Genomic DNA, 21563 nt, shown 5'->3' on the forward strand with positions numbered 1-21563 from the left:
CAGTCGTAAATGTAAGGTACAACACATGATTAAAACTGACACTAGGACAGAACAGATCACAGCATATCATGAACAATCATGCCAGTACATGCCAAAAGGATCTTTATCGGTGGGGACCAGGGTGCCGTTTGTGTTAAAACGCTATGTGTAAAAACTGCATGTTTAATGAATACTTCACTGTTATCAGCCTCCTACATCGGTAACCTGATTAGTAAACTTAGTGCGTGTATCTGTGACAATTATGTTGTGATGGCCGCGCAGTGCACGCGTCAACAACAGGTAAAGGGCAGTAAAACACAGCACGAGGACATTGCTATGCGATTCAGATTAGCTTAAATGCACTGTACTTGTAATATTCGGTTTAAGAATGAGGATAATGAGGAGAGGGGCTTGTGTTCGTGTTGTGCCTGCATGTTGCTAGCGTGTCGAAATAAGATACCTGATGACTATACTATAGAAACTATAGTGATAAATTTTACAGAGCTTGTGTTACACGGACATAATTATATTTAGATCTATACCATAATTATAGTCCATTAATTTGGTGTATATAGATCTATAATTATAATTATAGACGATAAGAGCATCTTGTTTTGTACTATATGCACCCTTCTTCTTCGATCAATGGGAATAATCTCAACCCACCTCTGCATGGGTCTATAATTATAAGCACTAAAAGCCAATTACACAATCGGGTATTGGATTACTTTTAGTATAGAGAAAACAACATTGCATACATGAAGTTCTAGTGCAACCACATCTATCCATTTGTGCGATGAACAGCATTGTTTAGGTTGGTGTTAGGATGGTCTATATAATTTTCCTCATTAAGTACTCTTAAGTGGCTATAATTATGGTTAATGTTTTGTCTGTGTTGTGTATATAATAATATTATGCTATAATTACAGGATTAACAGTCTTCACTGGACCTGAAGCCCTGGTCTTTTCTGCATGGTGGGAGTGTGGTTGAGGGGTCAGTGATCCAGAGCAGCTATATTGTACTGTAGAAAAATAAAACCACTGTCACCTTTACATGGACTCTCAATGGAAACTCTCTGTTAAACGATCTACCTCACATTCGTATCAGGGAAGACAATCTCCCTGAGCACTCAGAATCATTGCTTACTGATGAGTACTCCACGTCTGTGCTCACACTTCAGAGCCTCTGACAATGGAGTATATCAGTGTATTGCTACGTACTATAATATTTATAATAATATTATAGTACGTAGCTATATTAAAGTGGAGCTATACTTCTGGCAATGGAGCGGTTATCACACTATCGGTGTAACAAGTACATGTACGCGTCGTAAGTGACCAGTTCTCTAATTATGGCAACTGCATGGTCATTGAAGTGACAAAGGCATCTATATTATGTGTTTGCAATTAAGGCTCAAATCTAGTTGTGCACGGGCAATAAAGGGCTCATTTGCATTAATTCATGCTATTCCCATTAATGGATTCGGGCATCACTGGAATAGGGTTGTATGTGGTTGTGAACATATGCACATGCAGGTGCATGGGCCTGAACTCTTACACATGCAATTATAAACAGAAGAGCCATTTACCAATACATGCATGCAGACCTTTTTCCCAGTACTGCACAGAGTCTGTCTGTCTACAGGGCCATACCTGTGGTAATTATACACATCCTGTTCTTGTAAATGGATATCCCAGGTATACAAGACTAATTTGCTCTCCTTCTGGGTATATGCAGAATGTGTGTATCCTACCTATAACCAGTACCAAAAGAAGCCTGCATGGCAATTATAGTCTGTAGACATATTTTATTGTTGTGGTCTTACCAGTAATGCATGCACATATATAGAATGCATGCATGTCGCCCATAATGAGAGCGAAGTCATGTGAGTGACATGCATGCAGAGAGCAGCTAGCTATATATAGTCTGTATAATTTTATCATGACAGAGAAAGCCTTATAATTATACTTAACGGTTATTATTATAGACGGGTAGTCATTTTAGCGTTTTAATATTTTTCTCTGTTTTAGGGTACTCATTTTTGGCGAATTTGTAGCAAATTCATTAGCACAATATTTGTCAAAAGATAATATAACTAACTATGAGTTAAAGTTAAATGGAAAGTTTGGAGTCAGATACAGATGAAAAAAGGACTAGATCTAGCTTGCTTAGCATACTCTCAAAAGTACATAGTAGTCTGACTCTGGGCAGGGCCGGGTCAGGTATATAGATCTTCAATTACCATGGAATGTATAGATTTAGAAGCTAGAGATCTACTATAGGCATTTCCAGAAAAACAATTCTTTGTATACTGGACATGACTTACATCACTTGTGATGTCATGCCCTTATTCTGTAGAAGCAAACTAACTTCCTACTATAGGCAATTTCCAAAAATAATATTTGTACTGGACATGACTTGCATCACTTGTGATGTCATGCCCTTATTCTGTAGAAGCAAACTAACTTCCTAGAGATCTACTAGGCAATTTCCAAAAATAATAATTGTACTGGACATGACTTGCATCACTTGTGATGTCATGCCCTTATTCTGATGAGAGTATTTAAAGCTCTAGTGTAGTGACATTCTGGGTTATAAGGTAATTATTGCGTTCAGCCAGCCATGGTCGCCAAAGTAGTGCTTCAACTGACCCTAGTGCTTGGCATTATAGCAGTGACAAGTGTCATAGGCCAAAGGAACATTGCACTGTCAGGCCCTGAGATTGAACTATTGAGGCTTGGCCAAAATCCCAAGCTTCTCGAGTTTGCTGCTTTGACTTTAGAGACAGTAGTAGTAGTAATTGAAGATCCTGAAGTTGTTGCTGTTGTACAAGAGAATGTCAATGCCAATTTTTGGTGCCTGCCTTGGCTGCAAAATTTTCCTGGAGGATCGATCAGATGGTTGTTACAGAGGACAGATGTAATCACTGGTGAGTTACTCCAGTATTATTTATGCAGATGATCACTCAGTCAGACATTTCGAGTTCATGCAAATTGTCTAAGTCATGAGTTTATTATATAGCATTCATTTATGTTTTCATTTTCTAGGAGATCCTGTTGCAGGAACTAGTCTTTTAGAGATATCTGGAGAGGATCCCTTGTTGCAATTCGGTGGAGACTTTAATGAATGGCTCAATTTAACATCAACGATTCTCGTTCCAGGCGCTGTATCAACTTCCAATGGCTTGTACATTTGTGAAGTTTGCCTTTTCCGTGGAACGCAATTTGAAGAGTGCCACTTCGCTAACACCTCTCTGCAAGTTATTGGAGGTCCTCCTATTCTTGATGTTGCTATTGACAACAGTAAGCATCACACACATCTATACTATAATTATACTGTATGTAACTAGGTGGGTTCAGTTAAGGCCATTTAGTACACTCTCCTCAGTACTAGTTATGGCTCTATATAATTGTGTTGTGTCAGAATAATTTCTTATTCACGCAACTTTATATTTTGCAGATCCTGTTAGTGTAACTGGTACGGGAATCGACGCTGAAAATGAGTACTTAATAGGATCTGATTTTTGCATTGACCCGAACTTCCGAGGAATTGTTACTATTCTCTGCCAAATAGTCAATGCTGAATCATACACAAAAGTATCACGAGCCTTTCCTGTTCCATTCCGTTCATGGTCACTCGATGAGGACTTACTCTACTCAGAATTAAGTACCAGTACTCCAAGCATTGTGGATAAACCAGAGTTTTATTTGACGACAGTGGAACGTATGGTGTTGATGCCACAATACTTCTTTCCAGAACCGGTACTTAGCACTCCGCTTGTTGGTCGTCTGCAAGGTGGAATTCAATTGAACTTTGAACTGTTTAATGCATCGTTTGCTCCTTTATTTGACTCTCTTGGGGCAGCAAGGAGGGCGGCTTACCAGGCTGTGGTCGGAGCTTGGACTTGTCGGGCAAACAACGCATTTGGATCAGACATGGCAACTTCAAACATCAGAATTTGTACGTGGTACATTCCTAAACGCGTACCAAACCCTGTGTGCTAGAGTTATAGATGTATGAGTATTATCTTGTTACAGGTGCCGCTCCTGATGTTCAGGTCTGCTCTCGCACCCAGTCCCCACAGACTGGTGATGTTGTCCCTGTAGGGTGTACTGTTTGCATTCCGGAAGGTGATGTCGTAACGCTGAACTGCACTGGACAGAGTGTGTCGGAGGTATTTTACGAGTGGAGAAATGGTGCTGGTATAGTCGTGTCCACCTCACCTCTGCTCACTACTGGTGCTAAAGACAGCTACACTTGTACGGCTACAAACTTAGACCACATACCAGCAATCTTTGTCTCCATGGTTGCCTGTAAGTGATTGATTTTATGATTTATGAAATTTTATACGCTGAAAGTTTCACTAAAATACCATCACTTCCATGCAGCATTAGTTGCTAAATATGTATAATTATTCACACCATCGTTTGATGCTATAATTGTATCCTACAGATAGGAATGCTGTCACTTTCACTGTTGTTCAAACTAAAGATGAATTTTCCTCTTCACTCCGGATGGACAATGGCTCCTCAAGGTATTATGTGTTCTGATACATTTAGCTTTCAAAACATGTGAATATGTAATTCAGGTTGAACAACCAGGCTGGACTTGAGAGTGTAGCTGTCTGTGCGTTTGTTGGGGAGACACTTGAGCTAAACTGCGCTACTGATGACAATGCAATGGTTCCGTTAGAAATCACAGCTCCTGATGGGAGTATGGCAATTGGATCACTGATTGTGTCGAGTGTGGACATGGGTGACGAAGGAACTTACAGCTGTCGACTGAGCAACGACCCAGGTCCTTGTGGGCAAGCAACTGAGCAGAGAGAAGTGCGAGTATTTGGTGAGTGCAAAGCCGCCAAAATGAATTAAAAACACTATTTGAAAACCATATACGAGAGCATTAACCAACCCAACCATTCTTTCCATCCCAATCTGCTCACTCGTACCATGCACCTGCGAATTCTTGGCATAATTTGAGTTATATTTGCTGTCAGCAACTTAGAGGTGGGAGGTATAATTACATGTTTACATAGTCTGCTGAGGAATCAATTCATGCATCTTCATTAGATATTGCTTGCACAGTGCAGCTAGCTTGAGATTGAAGCTTTGTCATTCTACATTATACCTTAGGGTCTACTCCCCCCTCCCGCGTGACTGGTCTCTGCTCTGTTGTGGTTTGGACCACTCCCACAAGGTCGTATAGGAGGATCACTGGCTATGATGTCAGGTTCGTTTCTCAAGGGTCTGGTTTGGATCTTGTAGTGTCTAAAAGGAGAAGAGAAAATTTCCACCTCATCAGAGATACAGGACTGACCAGTACAGACAACATCATGGTGCAGGTATACCATTACATGCAGGTATCCAATCTTGTAAATGAGCGTTCTCCAATGTTCAGGTGAGAGCAAAAACAACAGCTGCAGATGGAAAGTGGAGTGAGCTTGTGCCACTTGGTACGTGTTGGCATTAGCAAATGATCATGAGTACACTCAATTTATCACCATGAATTTTTATTGCAGGTTGCAAGAATGCTGTAGGATCCTAAGGCCTGAACTGAATACTTCACCGTTTTGAACTGAACAAAAATGTAGACCTAGATCTAGTGAGATTTTGATTTTGTTGGTAGGGCTATTAGACCTACCTGCTGGTTATGTTTCAAAGACGTATACTATATAGTGGGAAATGTTCGTGAAGTGCAAAATTTCGCATTTTTCGAGGGCAGACAGAATTGGTTGGACTCCAGACCCTTATATATATACTTAAAATTATAAGCCGCCTCCTTGTAGTTCAGTATCTAGTATCTAGGATGTTGGCGGTTCAGTGATAGCTACTAGAAGGTTCATCGATGGTGCAATGACAGCATGTGATGAAGAGAGAGTTGAAGATCGGATGTTTTGTTAGCGATGCTTCTTGCATAAAGCGATAAGCACAACACATTAATTTTGAAACTGAAGGTGTTAAGTGGGGTTCTCTGATAGATACCGTGGTTGAGAGCACTGATGACTGTGAGTGTGAAGTGCTGAAACTTATTAGACTCTCTGGAGGTATTTGCATACCGGAGAGCGTAAATGGTTGCAGCTCTAGATCTAGACTTTGAAAGGTTTTCCTTGCTTGATGCATTTGGTATGTACCAACTAGCACAGCTAGGTTTCGCATAGAATACCTAATTGGAAAAATATACCACAAGCTTATAATTATTGCAATGTATGCTCATTGTCAAAGGAGCGTTTTTAATGATTATCACTCTTTACCCTATAGGACTCTGTCAATGTCATGTTGAGGTTATAAATAAGATTCTGTTTGCTCCCAGCCTAGCCCCACTGGACTGCTTCATTAAGGTGGCAGTGCCAGCTAGGACTCGCTCTCAACAACCTTCTCTTTTCCAGGACCAATCAGGGAGCGACAATTCCAGACTGACACCGTGATTAGTTGATGCAGCTTACTTGTAGGCAATGTCACCAACATCACTTGTGATGTAACCCAATCTTTGTACAGTAGAACGCCTTATAACAGAGGAACAAAGTTTTGCCATTACGCAAGAGGTGGCCTTTACTCAACGCGAGACCTAACTGCCTGGCCTTTGTAATGTAGTTGGCCTTTTTCAGGGGTGGCCTATAAAAACAGTTCCACTATGCCTGTATGCATGTTCATATGCATGTGTTCATATGCAGCATTGGATTGTGGCAGATCAAACCCCACAAAATGGCAGCGAAGAAGGGTGAAGGCTTTTGGTAGGCCTAAGGGGGAGGTCAAGTATGAAGAGACCAATCTTTACAGTGGGTAAGTGTATTGCGGTGCCGTCTCTAGGGGATAATTTTCAACAGTAGTACCAAATTGTCCCCTAGATGTGACTCAGGTTCCAACTCACCGGGCGCCCACCCAATGGCAGTTGGTCCTGTAAACACCATACCCCACTGTGCTGGTAAATAATAGCTTCTCAATGATGCTTTTCCTACCTTTACCGAGATAATTTTATGACCCAGCAGAAGTTTGACTTTGGCCCTACTGTTCACTGCGTTAGCTGGACTGTAAGAAGTTTGATTACGTTGCATCAGCCATGCATGTGTACAAGCCACTGCACCAATGAATGCAACTGCAGGAGGGAATAATAATCGTGTACAAGACGATACTTAATTGTCAGTTGTCAAAGTCAAGGTTATCCAAAAGATATGTTTAACCACTGTTTGTGCATGTACTGCGCATGTGAGGTCACTTTGATCTTTACTGTTTAATAACTTCTTATCTAGTGGTTTAGTCGGTCCTTTGTGTAGGTGCACCCACTTTCTTTAATTGTTCGTTGGTTCAGTTTTTGTCTTAACAAAATGTGAAGTTGTTCAAATCTATTATATCGAGTGTATAGGTTGAAGAAAAGCACACGAATATTGAGTTAGACAGTCTGACGTGCATGTTAGTATTAGATTATTAAATGACTGCCTTATCTGTTTTTACTAAATTAATATGGCTGTTAGCTGAATTATACTGTTGCAAACATAATAATGAGTGCTAGCCACACTCTATTAAATGTATTTGTGGTCTAGCTGTGTCTGATGACATGGTTAACTTAATTAGCTTCCTAGTATTTGTGGTCTGAAAAAGCTTCTCTAGATATTGCACATGACTAGCTGTTTGTTTGGTGCCCTTGTTTTGTGAAAGAGTGTTTAAAGCATGCAAGTGCAGTGCTAGCCTGAATTTACAGCTAGAATATATTCGTGGCCCTATCTGCCAGTCATGGTCGCTATGGGGCTTCATCTAACGCTGTTGCTTGGCACTGTCGTAGTGACAAGCGTTATAGGTCAAAGAAACATTTCGCTGTCGGGTCCTGATATAAAACTATTGAGGCTTGGTCAAAATCCCAAGCTTCTCGAATTTGCTGCTTTGACTTTGGAGTCTGTAATAATAGTAATTAAAGATCCGGAAGTTCTTGCTGTTGTACAAGAGGGTGTCAATGCCAATTTCTGGTGCCTGCCTTGGCTGCAAAAGTTTCCTGGAGGATCGATCAGATGGTTATTCCAGAGGAGAGATGTAATCACTGGTGAGTTACTCCAGTATATTATATGCAGATGATCACTCTGATGACATTTGTCGTACCGAACACAGTATACATGAGTTTAATAAATATAGTAGATCTACATGCATTCATTTATTGTTTATTTCCTAGGAGATCTTGCTGCAGAGGTCTGTGGAACTGACCCCTCGATTCGAATTGGTGGAGAATTTAATGAATGGTTCAATATAACATCAACGGTTCTCGTTTCAGGTGCTGCATCAACTTCCAATGGTTTGTACATTTGTGAAGTTTGCTTTTCCCGTGGCACGGCATTTGAAGAGTGTCACTTGGCTAATACCTCTCTACAAGTTATTGGAGGTCCTCCTATTCTTGATAAAGCTACTGACAACAGTAAGCAAGCATCACACACATCTACTATATATAGGTGGGTAGGGCAATTTATGTAGTAAAAACGTTCCCCTCAGTTGTATAGTTATATGGCTCTACATTTCGTCTCGGACTTATTTTTACGCTACTTTATTTTGCAGATCCTGTTAGTGTAATGGTAATTGACGCTGAAACTGAGTACTTAATAGGATCTGATTTTTGCATTGACTCAAACTTCCGAGGAACTGTTACTATTGTCTGCCAAATAGTCAATGAATGCTGAATCAGACATGAATGTTTCACGAGCCTTTCCTGTTCCATTCCGTTCATGGTCACTCAATGGGGACTTACTCTACTCAGAATTAAGTACCGGTACTCTGAACATTCTGGACAACATAGAATTTTTTTCGGCGTCAGTGGAACCGGTACTTAGCACTCCGCTTGTTGGTCGTCTGCAAGGTGGAATTCGATTGAACTTTGAACTGTTTAATGCACTGTTTGCTCCTTTATTTGACTCTCTTGAGGCAGCAAGGAGGGCAGCTTACCGGGCTGTGGTCGGAGCTTGGACTTGTCGGACAAACAACACATTTGGATCAGACATGGCAACTTCAAACATCAGAATTTGTACGTGGTACATTCCTATCGGGTGTTAAACGCGTACCGAACCCTGTCTGCCAAAGTTATAAATATGTATATGAATGCATAACTATTGTCTTGTTACAGGTGACAATTAATGTTCTCTGCTCTGGCACTCAGTTCCCACAGACTGGTGATGTTGTCCCTGTAGGGTGTACTGTTTGCATTCTGGAAGGTGATATCATAACGTTGAACTGCACCAGACAGAGTGTGTCGGAGGTGTTTTACGTGTGGAGAAATGGTACTGGTATAGCCGTGTCAATCTTACCTCTGCTCACTACTGGCACTAACGATGAGTACAATTGTACCGCTACAAACTTGGACCGTACTAATACTGCAATCTTTGTTTCCATGGTGGCTTGTAAGTGATTAATTTTCACAGGTCTGAGAGCGTCTCTATTGCATTTGCTGCTATATATGCATGTGTTCACTGCAGTTTGATTGGTATACTCTACATACAGATAGGAATGCTGTCACTTTCACTGCTCAAACTAAAGAAGAATATTCCTCTTCAACCCGGATGAACAATGGTTGCTCCAGGTATGTTTCTTGATACATAATTATTATAATTATAGCATTCAAATTGCTGTTAATAATTCAGGTTGAGCAACCAGGTAGGACTTGAGAGTGTAGCTGTCTGTGCATTCGTTGGGGAGACACTTGAGCTAAACTGCGCTACTGATGACAATGCAATGGTTCCGTTAGAAATTACAGTTCCTGGCGGGAGTATGGCCACTGGATTACTGATTGTGTCAAGTGTGGACATGGGTGACGAAGGAACTTACAGCTGTCGACTGAGCAATGACCCAGGTCCTTGTGGGCAAGCAACTGAGCAGAGAGAAGTGCGAGTGTTTGGTGAGTTCAAAGCCATGAAAGTGCTTGTCAATGAATATAAAAACACTCTTTTGAAAACCATACGAGAGCATAAACCAAACCAATCATTTCTCTGAATAATTATTACATCCCAAACTTTCCTCGTCCGTACTGGCTGCGAATTCATTGCACTTAACTCAATAGCTGCTGTCACCAACTTCATTGTTGGTTATGTCGTTTGTTTTCCGATTGATTCTGAGCGTACAGCAACTCAACAGAAATCACTGAAGCTCATAATGAATTAAGCATCCAATATCCATAATCAGCACATTTATTCAGGGAAACCATCATGCACACAGCCATGCAGTTAAAGTAAAACGCATGCAGTGGCACAGGACGCCATGCACTATTCAGAATTTGATATACTGCTCTCAGTTGTATTTCCTGAACTTTAAGATAATGTATTGTCATGGCACTATATAGATGAGTAACTTTTCGGCATTGATATAAATTTGATTATTAACTCAAGACATATATACAGGCAATCCAGGCTTATGTATAATTTTGTCGAATTGTGAGCAGTCGTAGGTAGGTAGGTCTACTAATAGTTGTCCCATGCATGAGCACTGCAAATGTTAGTTATTGTAGAGACTGGACTATTACATAAAGCTTTGATCTTAATAATTCATTTTTGAAACCTGTCTAATGATCAGCAGGTCACCAACCATTATCATGTTTCTCAATTGGCCACCTCTTTTTATTACATGCAGTCACTGTTAGTCAACCGGTGAGGTTGCCCCAGGAGCTTCGACTGACCACCAGGAACCTCATCGCCCCCGTAAGTCACATAACCTCTATACCTGATTGTTCCATGGCTTCCCTCTCCATTAGACAAATGGCTTCGAGTACTCGTGTATTGTGAATGGAGTCAATATGACGGCTCAGTATGAGAATGAGACTTCTATCCTGTGTATAGTGGGCAGTGGGCAAGTGAGTGGTGAAAAAATGCGTATATAAATAGCAGGAGCGTAGCAAGCAAGTTTAGAGTGCATGAAGTTTAGAGTCACGCCAACATAAATTTTATGGCTAGGCAAATTTTTACAAAAGAAAAAGTCGATCTCAAGGCAACTATATATTTCATTATCGATTACAATATCGACATTACCAGGAAACCATTGCAATTATACGTATACGACCACTACAAAAAGTGGCCAGGCCAAAACCTGACCAGCCTGTCCGCTTGCTACAGCCTTGCTATATACTGTACAAAAGTACTGCACAAACATTAGTACCGGCTTGCAGTTAGTTTAGACTACACCTATATTAGGTGGGTGTATTATGCATTTGCTTGACACCTAGTAGTACTGATTATTCTGCGTATAGCTCACACTTTTTGCTGGGGTCGGCAGTTCACCCGTGGCTGTCATTGTGAATAACGTCAACCACACACTCAACAACACCATGCAACTAACTGCAGGTACCATCCTTATGATCAACCATGCATGCATGCATATTATTATATGCCATGGCCACACATTAAGCTTTACACTACTTCCGGATGCACTCCCCCCACACATACAGTGACATTGTATGATTGTCGTGATTTGGCCAGTGGATGTTCAGAATGTATTGCGGCCAGAATGAGGTCAGAGTTCGCATGTGGATGGTGTGGGAGTAGTTGTGAGGTGATGCAAGAGTGCTCCACTGATATTTTTGTTACTGAGGGCAACAATTGTCCTGCCCCTGTCATCAACTCGTTCACTCCAATGTCTGGTAAGAATTATATATCCGTACAGTGACTATTTATCTAATTGCCACTATCATGCACTGTCCATATATATATATACTGGTATATTATATGTATAGTGAGGAAGAGTCTAGCTATCCTTATTTGTAAACACCTATGTTTTTGGACTGAAACATGCTTCCTGTAAGATATTTACAGTTTATGGAACTTTTTTATACAGTATATACTGCCCGAGGGCATAATAATCTTTATTGCTGATTGTGTATTAGTTTCAAGGATCAAATTTCGAGGATCATTACCTAATGGACCAATCAGATTGCAGGATTCTACGTGACTGCATTGCATGGGTTCATCACATAATCAATGCACCAGTTTCTTACAATAGTATAATGCAAGCTAAGAGGGTGGTGAGTGTTGCTTCAGGTTGATTCGATACACAGCCAAAAATCCACAGGGCGTTTCATGCCTGTTAACAGGCCTATTAGATTTCAGCCTGAAATCCATGGTTAGATACAGCAGCCTGCCTGTGGATTTCTCTCTCTCTGTCTCTGTCTCCTCTCTCTCTCTCTCTCTCGATACAGCAGCCTGCCTGTGAATTAAGCTGCAACTGAACGAGAAAATCAAACTGAAGCACCTTTTCAGTCTCTTGGTGAACTTTGTAGCTAAGCGACTCTCTCTGCGCATGCGCATACACTAGCGGGCGTGGATGGTAAAGGCTAAAACATGCATGGCTGTATTCAGGACATGGATGTACGTAAGGCCCTGATAAATTATGCTCGGAATAATTTTAGCATAATAGGTGTCTAAAGGGCATCCATGTCCATTTTTGGTAAAGATCATTACATCAAGTGTTGCATAACAATGTATTCATGAAAAAAATGGCTGAAGGTGAATATTTAGAATCAGCCGCCCTTTTAGGAATACCTAATTATGGATCAGTTCAATTCAGCAAGATAACACGATATATTAATTATGTCTTGAGTCAGTTGTGTGTTGTGTTTATTTCTACATTAATTTTGTATGTCACATTTTTTGGGAATAATCAGAGAATAATCAGATTTTTTTAAGCACATTTTCCAAGAATTAGAATAATGGGTGAAAAAAAACATAATTATTTATCAGGGCCTAATGTACGTGCTGTAATGGGCCTGTGGTTCCAGGATGTAAGCAGGGCCGTGGGTGATTACATCCGCATACACAGGCCTGTAATCCGGCCCGTATATATTCAGCTGATTTTTTCCCAGCCTGAAACAGGCTTATTGGCTGTGATATCATCCAAGTATATTGATCACATCGATCCTGGGTGATATTGATATTACCCAGGCATGTACTGCATGCATGTATTTATGCCTTGGTGCGCATGCGCAAGCGAGGTATACGGTAGTGTGTTTGTGTGTCTGTGTGTGTGTAGACTGCTACAGCTGCTCAAGGATCAATGAAGTGCAAGTAAGAGTTTCTATAGGCTTCTAGTCATGTTTTCTTGGATTTTAATTCGTGGATTTGAAAAATAATGCTTCGTTCTATGCCATTGCAGCCTTTTCGGAAGAGCACTTAGCCTGTATTGGAGGTCTTCCAGCTAATGGGAGCTCCTCCTCTGGTAAGCTAAAATAGTATAGTAAATATAAAGTATAGCGGGTATAGATCACATTTTCGTGGGTCTAATTCTTCGTTTGTGATTAATTTTCTGGCAACACTTTTTACAGAGAGCTACAAAACGAACAACACAGTGACTGAAATGTTTGTAACTTTTTTTGGCCTCAAAAATGTACAGTCTGCTGGTATTATTCTTAACACTGGTTATATAGTTGTTGGTCAAACTACCTATTGTCCTGTAACACTAATCTATAGTCTTAATCTATACTTAACCACAACTCCAACCACTCAATGGAGAGGAGAGTATAATTATATGCTCCCTCGCTCAGCTAACACAGATGCTGCATGGTGCTGCCCGCACAGATATCCATGCTAGAAGAACTTTACTTTGGAAGGTGTCACAGGATGCATTTTTATCTATTTTACCCAAACACACCCTTAACTGATCCATCATGCATGATAGGGGTACCGTTTGTCTTTTGTCTGCATGGGAGCATGCACAAGAAGGGTAAATACACCACGCTCAACTTTACTGATTTATTGTCCATATTCTGACTTTTTGGCTTCCGTCACCTAATATATTTTTGTTTCTGTAATACTTCCTTTCACAATTGAAAAACAAAACTATCCAGGCCTACGCACCAGCAGCTCCTCCCACCATGTTGACAGCAAGACAGCCCTTCCCCATGCACCCAAGACTGCAAATTGAGCTCTGAGCTGGAATTTTATACAACCGTGCATGACTAGGCCGAGCATGAGACTGTGGTTGTTTTATAACGCGCAGCCTTAAGAGCGAGCTGCCTGTATTCAATCCACAGAATTTAATGGGTAGGGTTAGGTGTATCATGAGTGTATACAGTTTACATATTGCGTACAACACGAGGATTATCATGCTATAATTTTCAGACGTGTTATTAAATTGCATGTGCGCTATGTGACCATGTAAAAACATGGAAGGGACTGTATATGCATCTTAACACCGTATTGTAAGATGTATACGTATACTCTCCCCTACAGAGGAGCAACTGCAGTCTTGGGGAGATTCCCACCTGCAGTGCTGTGAACATTACCACCATCACATGTCCCACTCCTAACCTGTCAGCGACCTCACTAACCGCATTAGACTACGCTTTAGTGTTTGATGGTGTCCCACCCCACACTAGCAAGCCATCCTATCATCGTTCAATCAAATCCCTCTAACTTCAGACTAGAAACCTCTCAGGTCACTAGTGGCACATGCAGAGACCGTCATACATATTGTGGTATGTCTTATAGCCAGTACTAACCCTATTATAATTGCTATTGTGGGTGTATCCAGGGTGATAATCTCGAATCAGTGGAGAGGGGTGAGATAGAAGTGACTGTGGGAGGGGAGAAGTGTGTCCATACAACTAGTGAGAGAGTTAGTGACATCATCTGTACTGCCCCCTTGGAGCCACCAGGAGGGGAAAACCCTGCCATCATAAATGTGAGTAACTGTATAATTATGTGTGTCACTGTCCCTTCAGGTGACCGTTGGGAGCAACATCAAACAAACATTGGTTGAGCGACTTGCTTACGAGGTGACGACCACTGAACCGACGGTTTCTGTGACTGCTGGAGTTCCTCTGGAGATCATCATCCCATTTTTAGTGTCATCATCATCTTTGTACTGGTCGTATGTGTACTGATGATAGTTTTCTGCTTCTATCTAAACTCTTGAAGGAAGTCAGTGTCAATTGCTAGGCACCAACAAAACATGGAGCTCGTGGCTACTGGGTAAGAAATTATGTGTCAGTCTAGCTGTTCAATTATCTCAATTTTACGTATGACTCACAGGATAACTGAAGAGGTATTTGATGGCAATACTGCACTCGTTAGTAAGTTTCAGCTTTTCTTATCTACGTACGTATTTGTAATCTCTTTTACACGCAATCTTCTGATCTACAGAATCAGAACTCGATGAAATTGCCAAGTCCATCCCAGACTCATTCAAAATACCAGCCTCAATATTGAAGCTCTCCAGTACTGCAATTGGACAAGGTAAATTAACAAAGATGTACAGTTTATTTATATATGGGATGTCCCCTATACAGGTGAATTTGGTGTTGTGTACAAGGGCGTCCTGACAGACTGGAACAACGTACCTATTCAGGGGGTGGCTGTAAAGACATTGAAAGGTAACACAATACAATTAGATGTGCATGTCAATCCTAGTATGCTGTCAGCCGAAATATTTCCTAGAGGTTATACAGTGGCGAGGAAGCAGGGGGGGCTCCAGAACTCTAGCACTCTTTGTATTTTTTGTGTGCAATGATTGCTCAATTTGCATATTAAATAGATCATTTCACGCGTGTCTCAGCTCCCCCTCTAATTATGCCTCGAGGCGTAGCCGCACGAGGGATACGGTAAAGCTGACTGTGTGTGTGTCTGTCTGTGTGTGTATTCCAGCTATAACTGCTCAACGGTTACAATGCAACGAAAACTAACAGCTTCTATAGGCTTCTAGCCACGTTCTCTTGGATTTTGATTCGTGGATTAGCAAACTAAAGCTTCTTTCTCGAGTTATGGCTAGTTTGACTCACATTGAAGGCTGTTGCAGTTTCTTCAGAATCTTTCATTGCATCATCTGTTCCCACAAACTTTCTATTCAACTTATGAGTTAGCCTTGCACTTAAGCGCTAGCTTTTTGTTGGCTACAAGAGTTAGAAAGAGCTGCTAAAGAAGCTAGCTATTTTAGTAGCCATTATTGGCAGACACACCCCCTATTCCTGGATGTAGATCTAATGCGCATGCGCGCTCAATACCACGTGTAAGAGAATCCATTTTGCAGAATCAGCAATTTTCTTCTTTTGAGGTCCAGGTAAGCCACAAACCAACCTTTTCTAGTCTCGAATACCCGCCTCAACCTAAAAGCTTGAGTCTGGTCAAACTCACATATGAACTTTGTTCTGCACAGTCAGCAAAGTCAAGTGGGCTACACGCCCACAAGCATAGTGATAAAGCCACAAGCCACCGCATGTTAAGGGACAGAACATACACAGAGGGCTATATCAGACAGTGTATCAATTAAGGCTAGAAGTTGAAAGCCTACGAGAAAGCCTGAGCTTGAAGCCATCATTGCACAGAGCTAGAGGGCCATGAAACCATGGTCGACGGTCACATTCGATATTCACATAAATGAGTATTTAGGCTGTTAATTTCGACAAGGTGTTCCAAAGGTCCTGTTGCTAGTCTGGAGAGTTCTAGTATCACATCCTTACAACTCTCTCCATGAATTTTCCTACGTCGCCTTCTGCCAGGGGCTAATTCTTTCTACTAGTAACAATCCATGCTGCCTAGGTGCTAGGCCGTGGCGGTTAGCTATAATGATATTCATGTAGACTATAATTTTATTCATGTTCCACACCCACTTGTGGTCAATTAAATGTCCAAGAAATTCCTGGACACACTTGAACCAAACCTCAATGTGAGTTTGACCAGACTCAAGCTTTTAGGTTGAGGCGGGTATTCGAGACTAAACCTTTTCTACACAATTTGCTTTACTGTGTTTAATGTTCATTCAATTGCTAACACATTTGAAATCATAATTATTGCAAATTATTAACCTTTCTATAACACTCTAATACTTTTGAGCAAAAGCAAAAACATGGCGAGAGGCACTAGTTTAAGCGAGAACCCCCTTTGTCAACACATCTTCCTGCGCCACTGTTCTATAATGAGGTTGTCATTGATTCAGTCCCCTACAATTTCTGGCCAGCTGCTAATATAACACTCAACTTTGCATTTGTGATGAGTCAGTTAATCATTGTCTACCTTGCAGGTCTGTTCTCATTTTCAGATGTTCAGAACATGATGTGTGAAGTGAACAAGATGAAGGACTTCCACCATCCTCACGTCATGTCCCTAATTGGGGTGTGTCTCGATGCTGGCCCCGGTATTGCCATAGTGATGCCATATATGGCCAACGGGAGCCTCTTTGACTATCTGAAGAAAGAGAGAGGCAGCTTGGAGCTGGATGATGACTGTGAAATTGATCAGGTCTGTGGTTTGTATTATTAACGAGTTATATAAGGTTTGTGATAGGTTTGTAATAGACCATATAGACCAGCAAAGGCCTAAGAGTCTATCGGTTAGAGTGCTCATTACAGACTTGCTAGCTCAAAGGTCAGTTGTAGAACATTCTCTAATAACATGCATGTGCATACAACTCATGCGCACTAGCACATCTTTACAATATTAAAAATCAATTTCTGTTCATTAGTAACTCCATTCCAGTTCATTACAAGGGTATGGAAGTACGTACCTCTCTAACGAATACAGTAGCTTCATTTAAAAGTTGTATTTCCGTTTTTAGTGGGTAAAAAATGCAAACGTTTTTTTACATGTACGATACATTAACGAATTAGTCTGATTGGAAATGGATGTGATAACGTCATAGTTTACTGCAATATTCCAGGTCCAGTTAAGCTTCCCTTTGATCTCATCTGCATGCGTTTCGCTTTTTAGCAATAGCGTTTACTTAGCTGCTCGAAAACTCTGCATAAGAGACAACCGTTCAGACAGGAATTTTATAAACAGTCTTTACCAGTGCTTTGTGCTGTTATTGGGGGGTAAGCCATGCAGCTCTCATAGCTGTTTTTCTTGATTTCATGTAATCATATACTTTTAACAGCCAGCATCATGAAGGTTTATTAGCACAACATCTTCTTTCCTACTTATTAATGGACTGGTAATAATTGTATACTTTAGCTGGATTTAGGTTGGCTGTGGCAGAATATGGATCTCACCCAGACACAGGTATTCTGATATTTGGGGTTTTACTCTGACTTGCATCTAAAGGTCCTCTATATTAAACCATCGATATAGTACGTACTGCTACTCGTTCTCACAGACACTATTGTATTGGTTCTATATATAGTCTTTGTACAGTCAATGATTCATGTACACACAGCCTCGATTAAACCGGGGGGAGGGGGGTTGTACGGCGAGGGTGTTTCCGTTTCTAATCCCTATTATTCATGGTTAAACAGAACGTAACGGAACATTTATTTGAGGGCTGCTACTGTATAATTATTTGTGCATGGGTTTAAAAGTGTGAAGATATAATATCTTAATTCGTGAATAGTTACTGAGTGTTCTAAACAAAGAGGTGGGTGGGGTTGAATTTTACAGATTATGGCACCACCAAATGATTTTACCAGCTGTCATGCCATTCTCCACAGATTCTGGCAGTGAGGAAACTGCTACTAAAGATGTGCCATCAAATAACACTGGGAATGGCCTACTTGGCCGAGCAGAAGTTTGTCCATCGAGATCTTGCAGCCAGAAACTGCATGTGAATTAACGATTGGACTGTATAATTATACGAAATTATAAGAAAATACTATCTTCATCCATAGTTTATTGTTTATATCACTGCCATGCATGGTATATATATATTATACCTTTCATTGTAACGTACCCAATGGCATTGGCATTGTAGCAGCATGCCATCATATTATGTCAATAGCGCACTGGTTATGTACTTACTTGACAGTACATGTGCACATGCACAATTGTCTCAGTAAGGTTTGATCCTATAATATTATTATAGGTTGGACTCGGGAGGGGGTATCAGGGTGGGGGACTTTGGTCTGGCTGAGGACGTCTATGCTAGTGGCTACTTCAGACAGAAAGACCGAGCCAATGCGAAGGTCCCCTACAAATGGATGGCCTTGGAAAGTCTCAACGATGCCATCTTCACAGAGAAAACTGATGTGGTGAGTCAGTGCGTGGCAGACCCATATTACAGCCTACGATCACAAGTTTAATGCTTCATTTTTGTGAAATGTCTAATAAAGTCATGTAATAATTATAGACGTCCTTAACGGGCTCTTTCTTTAACTCAAGTTAGCACTCAAATTTTGCTAACATCCCGTTGTTCATCATCACGTGTTGTCTATGTGCCCAGTGGTCGTACGGTGTGACTGTGTGGGAGGTCTTCAATGGAGGACGGACCCCCTACCCTGCCGTTGACCCGATGTCCCTCATCCAGCTGCTGGAGGAGGGGCGGAGACTCGAGAGACCTCTCAACGCAGCCTGTGCCACCGAGATGTGAGTGCACTGAGTTATGTATATATCATTGCAGCCCCTGTTAAGTATCGTTGGCTTAAATTCTCCTGGTTGAAAGGGGAGGGATGTCATGTGTTTTTCTGTGTCCATTCTATACCATAATAATTATGCTCCCATGCATTATAGGCCCTCTGCCTGTGTACGTAATTGTACAAGCTCTAATTAATTAGGAGACTTACTTTGGGTTAGGATTTTTACTTCCACTGACCCTACGTATCCCCACCACTCACCCAGTTCTGTGGTGATGCGAAAGTGTTGGAGGGAGGATCCAGAGGAGAGGCCAACCTTCTCACAACTGTCCTCCATTGTGGAGAGACTACTGACAGCCATCGCTGGCTATACTGAGCTCTGTATAGTGCTAGTGGACACCAGTCAAGAGGAGGAGCAGCACCGTAAGTCAGTGTATACTCAAACTTTTACCATAATTGTAATTATATCCATAGGATTATATCCATACAAATTTTAGTGTGATAAACAGAAATGCACTGATAAGACTGAGACCATCCTCTAATGTTAGGATTGGCTTGATAATAATATTCATATCCCTCTAGAATATGACTACATACCCCCACCCACGGAAGTCCCTCATCACTATGACATCCCTCCGTCTATAACTGAGAGCAGTGCTGACGGCCTCGTGGATAGTCAAGAGATGGAGGAGCTCAGTAAGTGTAAACTAAAAATTATAAGGATATGCGTGTATTCTTGACATAATTATACACATGTACTATGTATGTCACAGCTAGCAATAAGTTTGTTAATGTGTGCACAAAGATAATGCTCAAGGTTACGTATGTAGCTGGAAGGATTACTTTGAGATGGGAGACGACGAAAACTGCCAGCTGTTATAATATGGAATGGAGTCTTAGTGTAGATTGTGCATGCATGCATGCATGCTGTATTAGCCTCGATTCCAGGCCGCGAAGAAAAAGGCAGCCTGGTATACCTTGTTGCGCATGCGCGTACATTACCCCAAAAAGGGGATAATCCGTGTATTTGTGGATACTGTCAGTAAAATAAACACGTGTATTCTGGAGGTGTGTCCGTTACACAGAAGTATTGTGCAAAGATGACTGAGTTGTTACGCCCTTTGTTGTATCAAACCAAGTCTCTACTTAACGACACCCTACACTGTAAGGCTACAGATGTTATAGGAAGGGCATGATGTGTTCCTGTGGGTCCCCTGATGAGGCTGTGGTAATATGGACCAGGCAAATCTTTTGCTACCAAATCTTGCCTTTATGTTTAAAGATGAAGATAAAGAAGCTAATGATCACTCCTGAAAGCTTTTAATAAGCTTTAACTCGACACTCGGGAAGTTATTCACTCAAGATCTACTGATGTATTAAAGAGTCCACCACTTTTCCTAGCTGGAAGCTTTAGCTGTCTGGGAGGCCTTCTTTAACTGCAGAGCTAGAAGAAGCAACACTGTTGCAGCTTAATTATTCTACTTTAATTAGTGTCTCTGAAAGCTGCCATTGTGGTCATGAACATTTTACCACTAACCACATGGTCACACGTATTCTTCCTTTTTGTAACTTTGTTCGTTTTACAATTTGTATGATGACATTTCTGGCATTATTTCGTGCATGCACATATACAAGGTATACCAGGCCGCCTTTCTCTTCGCGGCATGGAATCGAGGCTAATAATTGCTTACTTGAAAATGACTGCTATGCATGGTCACTTTCATGCATATCCATCGTGATCGTAAGTCAATCATTATACTGTATATGCTTCATCACCTAATAATGTTTGGATGCATCAATGTTTCATTATACGATTGTTTTCTGGCAGACAATGTGCCCATGCTGATGCCCACCGAAGTCCCTCATCGCGTCGATCTTCCGTCAGTAGACCCTCTAACAACTAAGAACAGCGCTTATGACCTCGGGAAAGAAAATTTAATGACTACAACAGACAATTAAATTGAATACTAGATCTATATGTAGTAAAAGTTAAATGGGTTGTCCTGTACCTAGCGTATACTGAGTCTGCATGATATGCACATGTTTAATTTTAGAGCCTTTTTTTCATGTTCATGTAAAGCAATTGTACACAACTTGTATATACACAACTTGTATACATTATTTGATGATGAATTTTTGTATGAGCTTATACTTGAATTTTTTTGGGCCCCTTTTTCCCCATTGATAGTAACACTATAGCTACCCTATATAGTGGTGTTCTTGGAGCTGTTCTATCGTTGCTCTGCATCGTGGTTCCGCACATGCACTATAGAGAACACCGCATGCTGTGTGCATGCATGAGGCTTACTGGACTGCATGGTGACCCTATAGCTGTGTCATTGGGTATACACTGTCAGTG

General features: G+C 41.1%; 2 protein-coding genes across 4 annotated transcripts; both read left to right on the top strand.

Moving 5' to 3' along the window:
- The first annotated feature begins 2560 nt into the window (after positions 1-2560).
- LOC135335327 (uncharacterized) lies at positions 2561-5667 on the top strand. Its single transcript, XM_064530793.1, has 9 exons — positions 2561-2909; positions 3028-3282; positions 3440-3940; positions 4018-4293; positions 4433-4514; positions 4569-4822; positions 5113-5321; positions 5378-5432; positions 5499-5667. The coding sequence occupies exons 1-9, from the start codon at positions 2603-2605 to the stop codon at positions 5522-5524; spliced, it is 1965 nt and encodes a 654-aa protein (XP_064386863.1). The 5' UTR covers positions 2561-2602; the 3' UTR covers positions 5525-5667.
- Positions 5668-7531: 1864 nt separating this feature from the next.
- LOC135335335 (tyrosine-protein kinase receptor UFO-like) lies at positions 7532-21385 on the top strand. 3 transcript variants are annotated; one of them, XR_010394482.1, is made up of 14 exons: positions 7532-8011; positions 8138-8411; positions 8515-8977; positions 9077-9350; positions 9451-9529; positions 9591-9844; positions 10573-10640; positions 10694-10792; positions 11186-11279; positions 11384-11575; positions 14160-14404; positions 14461-14610; positions 14651-14900; positions 15072-15164. XR_010394482.1 is itself a non-coding variant. In XM_064530802.1 (13 exons), the coding sequence occupies exons 3-13, from the start codon at positions 14881-14883 to the stop codon at positions 21161-21163; spliced, it is 1281 nt and encodes a 426-aa protein (XP_064386872.1). In that variant the 5' UTR covers positions 14232-14404; positions 14461-14610; positions 14651-14880; the 3' UTR covers positions 21164-21385. The 3 variants fall into 3 exon arrangements, 1 of the variants encoding a protein (XP_064386872.1); XR_010394481.1 differs by having other exon boundaries at positions 8138-8377; XM_064530802.1 differs by lacking the exons at positions 7532-8011; positions 8138-8411; positions 8515-8977; ... (5 more) ...; positions 11186-11279; positions 11384-11575 and adding exons at positions 14961-15001; positions 15218-15301; positions 16945-17162; ... (4 more) ...; positions 19787-19900; positions 21033-21385 and having other exon boundaries at positions 14232-14404.
- The last annotated feature ends 178 nt before the right edge of the window (positions 21386-21563 follow it).

The sequence above is a fragment of the Halichondria panicea genome, chromosome 4 (assembly GCF_963675165.1).
Source record: "Halichondria panicea chromosome 4, odHalPani1.1, whole genome shotgun sequence".
In the NCBI taxonomy this organism is placed as follows: domain Eukaryota; kingdom Metazoa; phylum Porifera; class Demospongiae; order Suberitida; family Halichondriidae; genus Halichondria; species Halichondria panicea.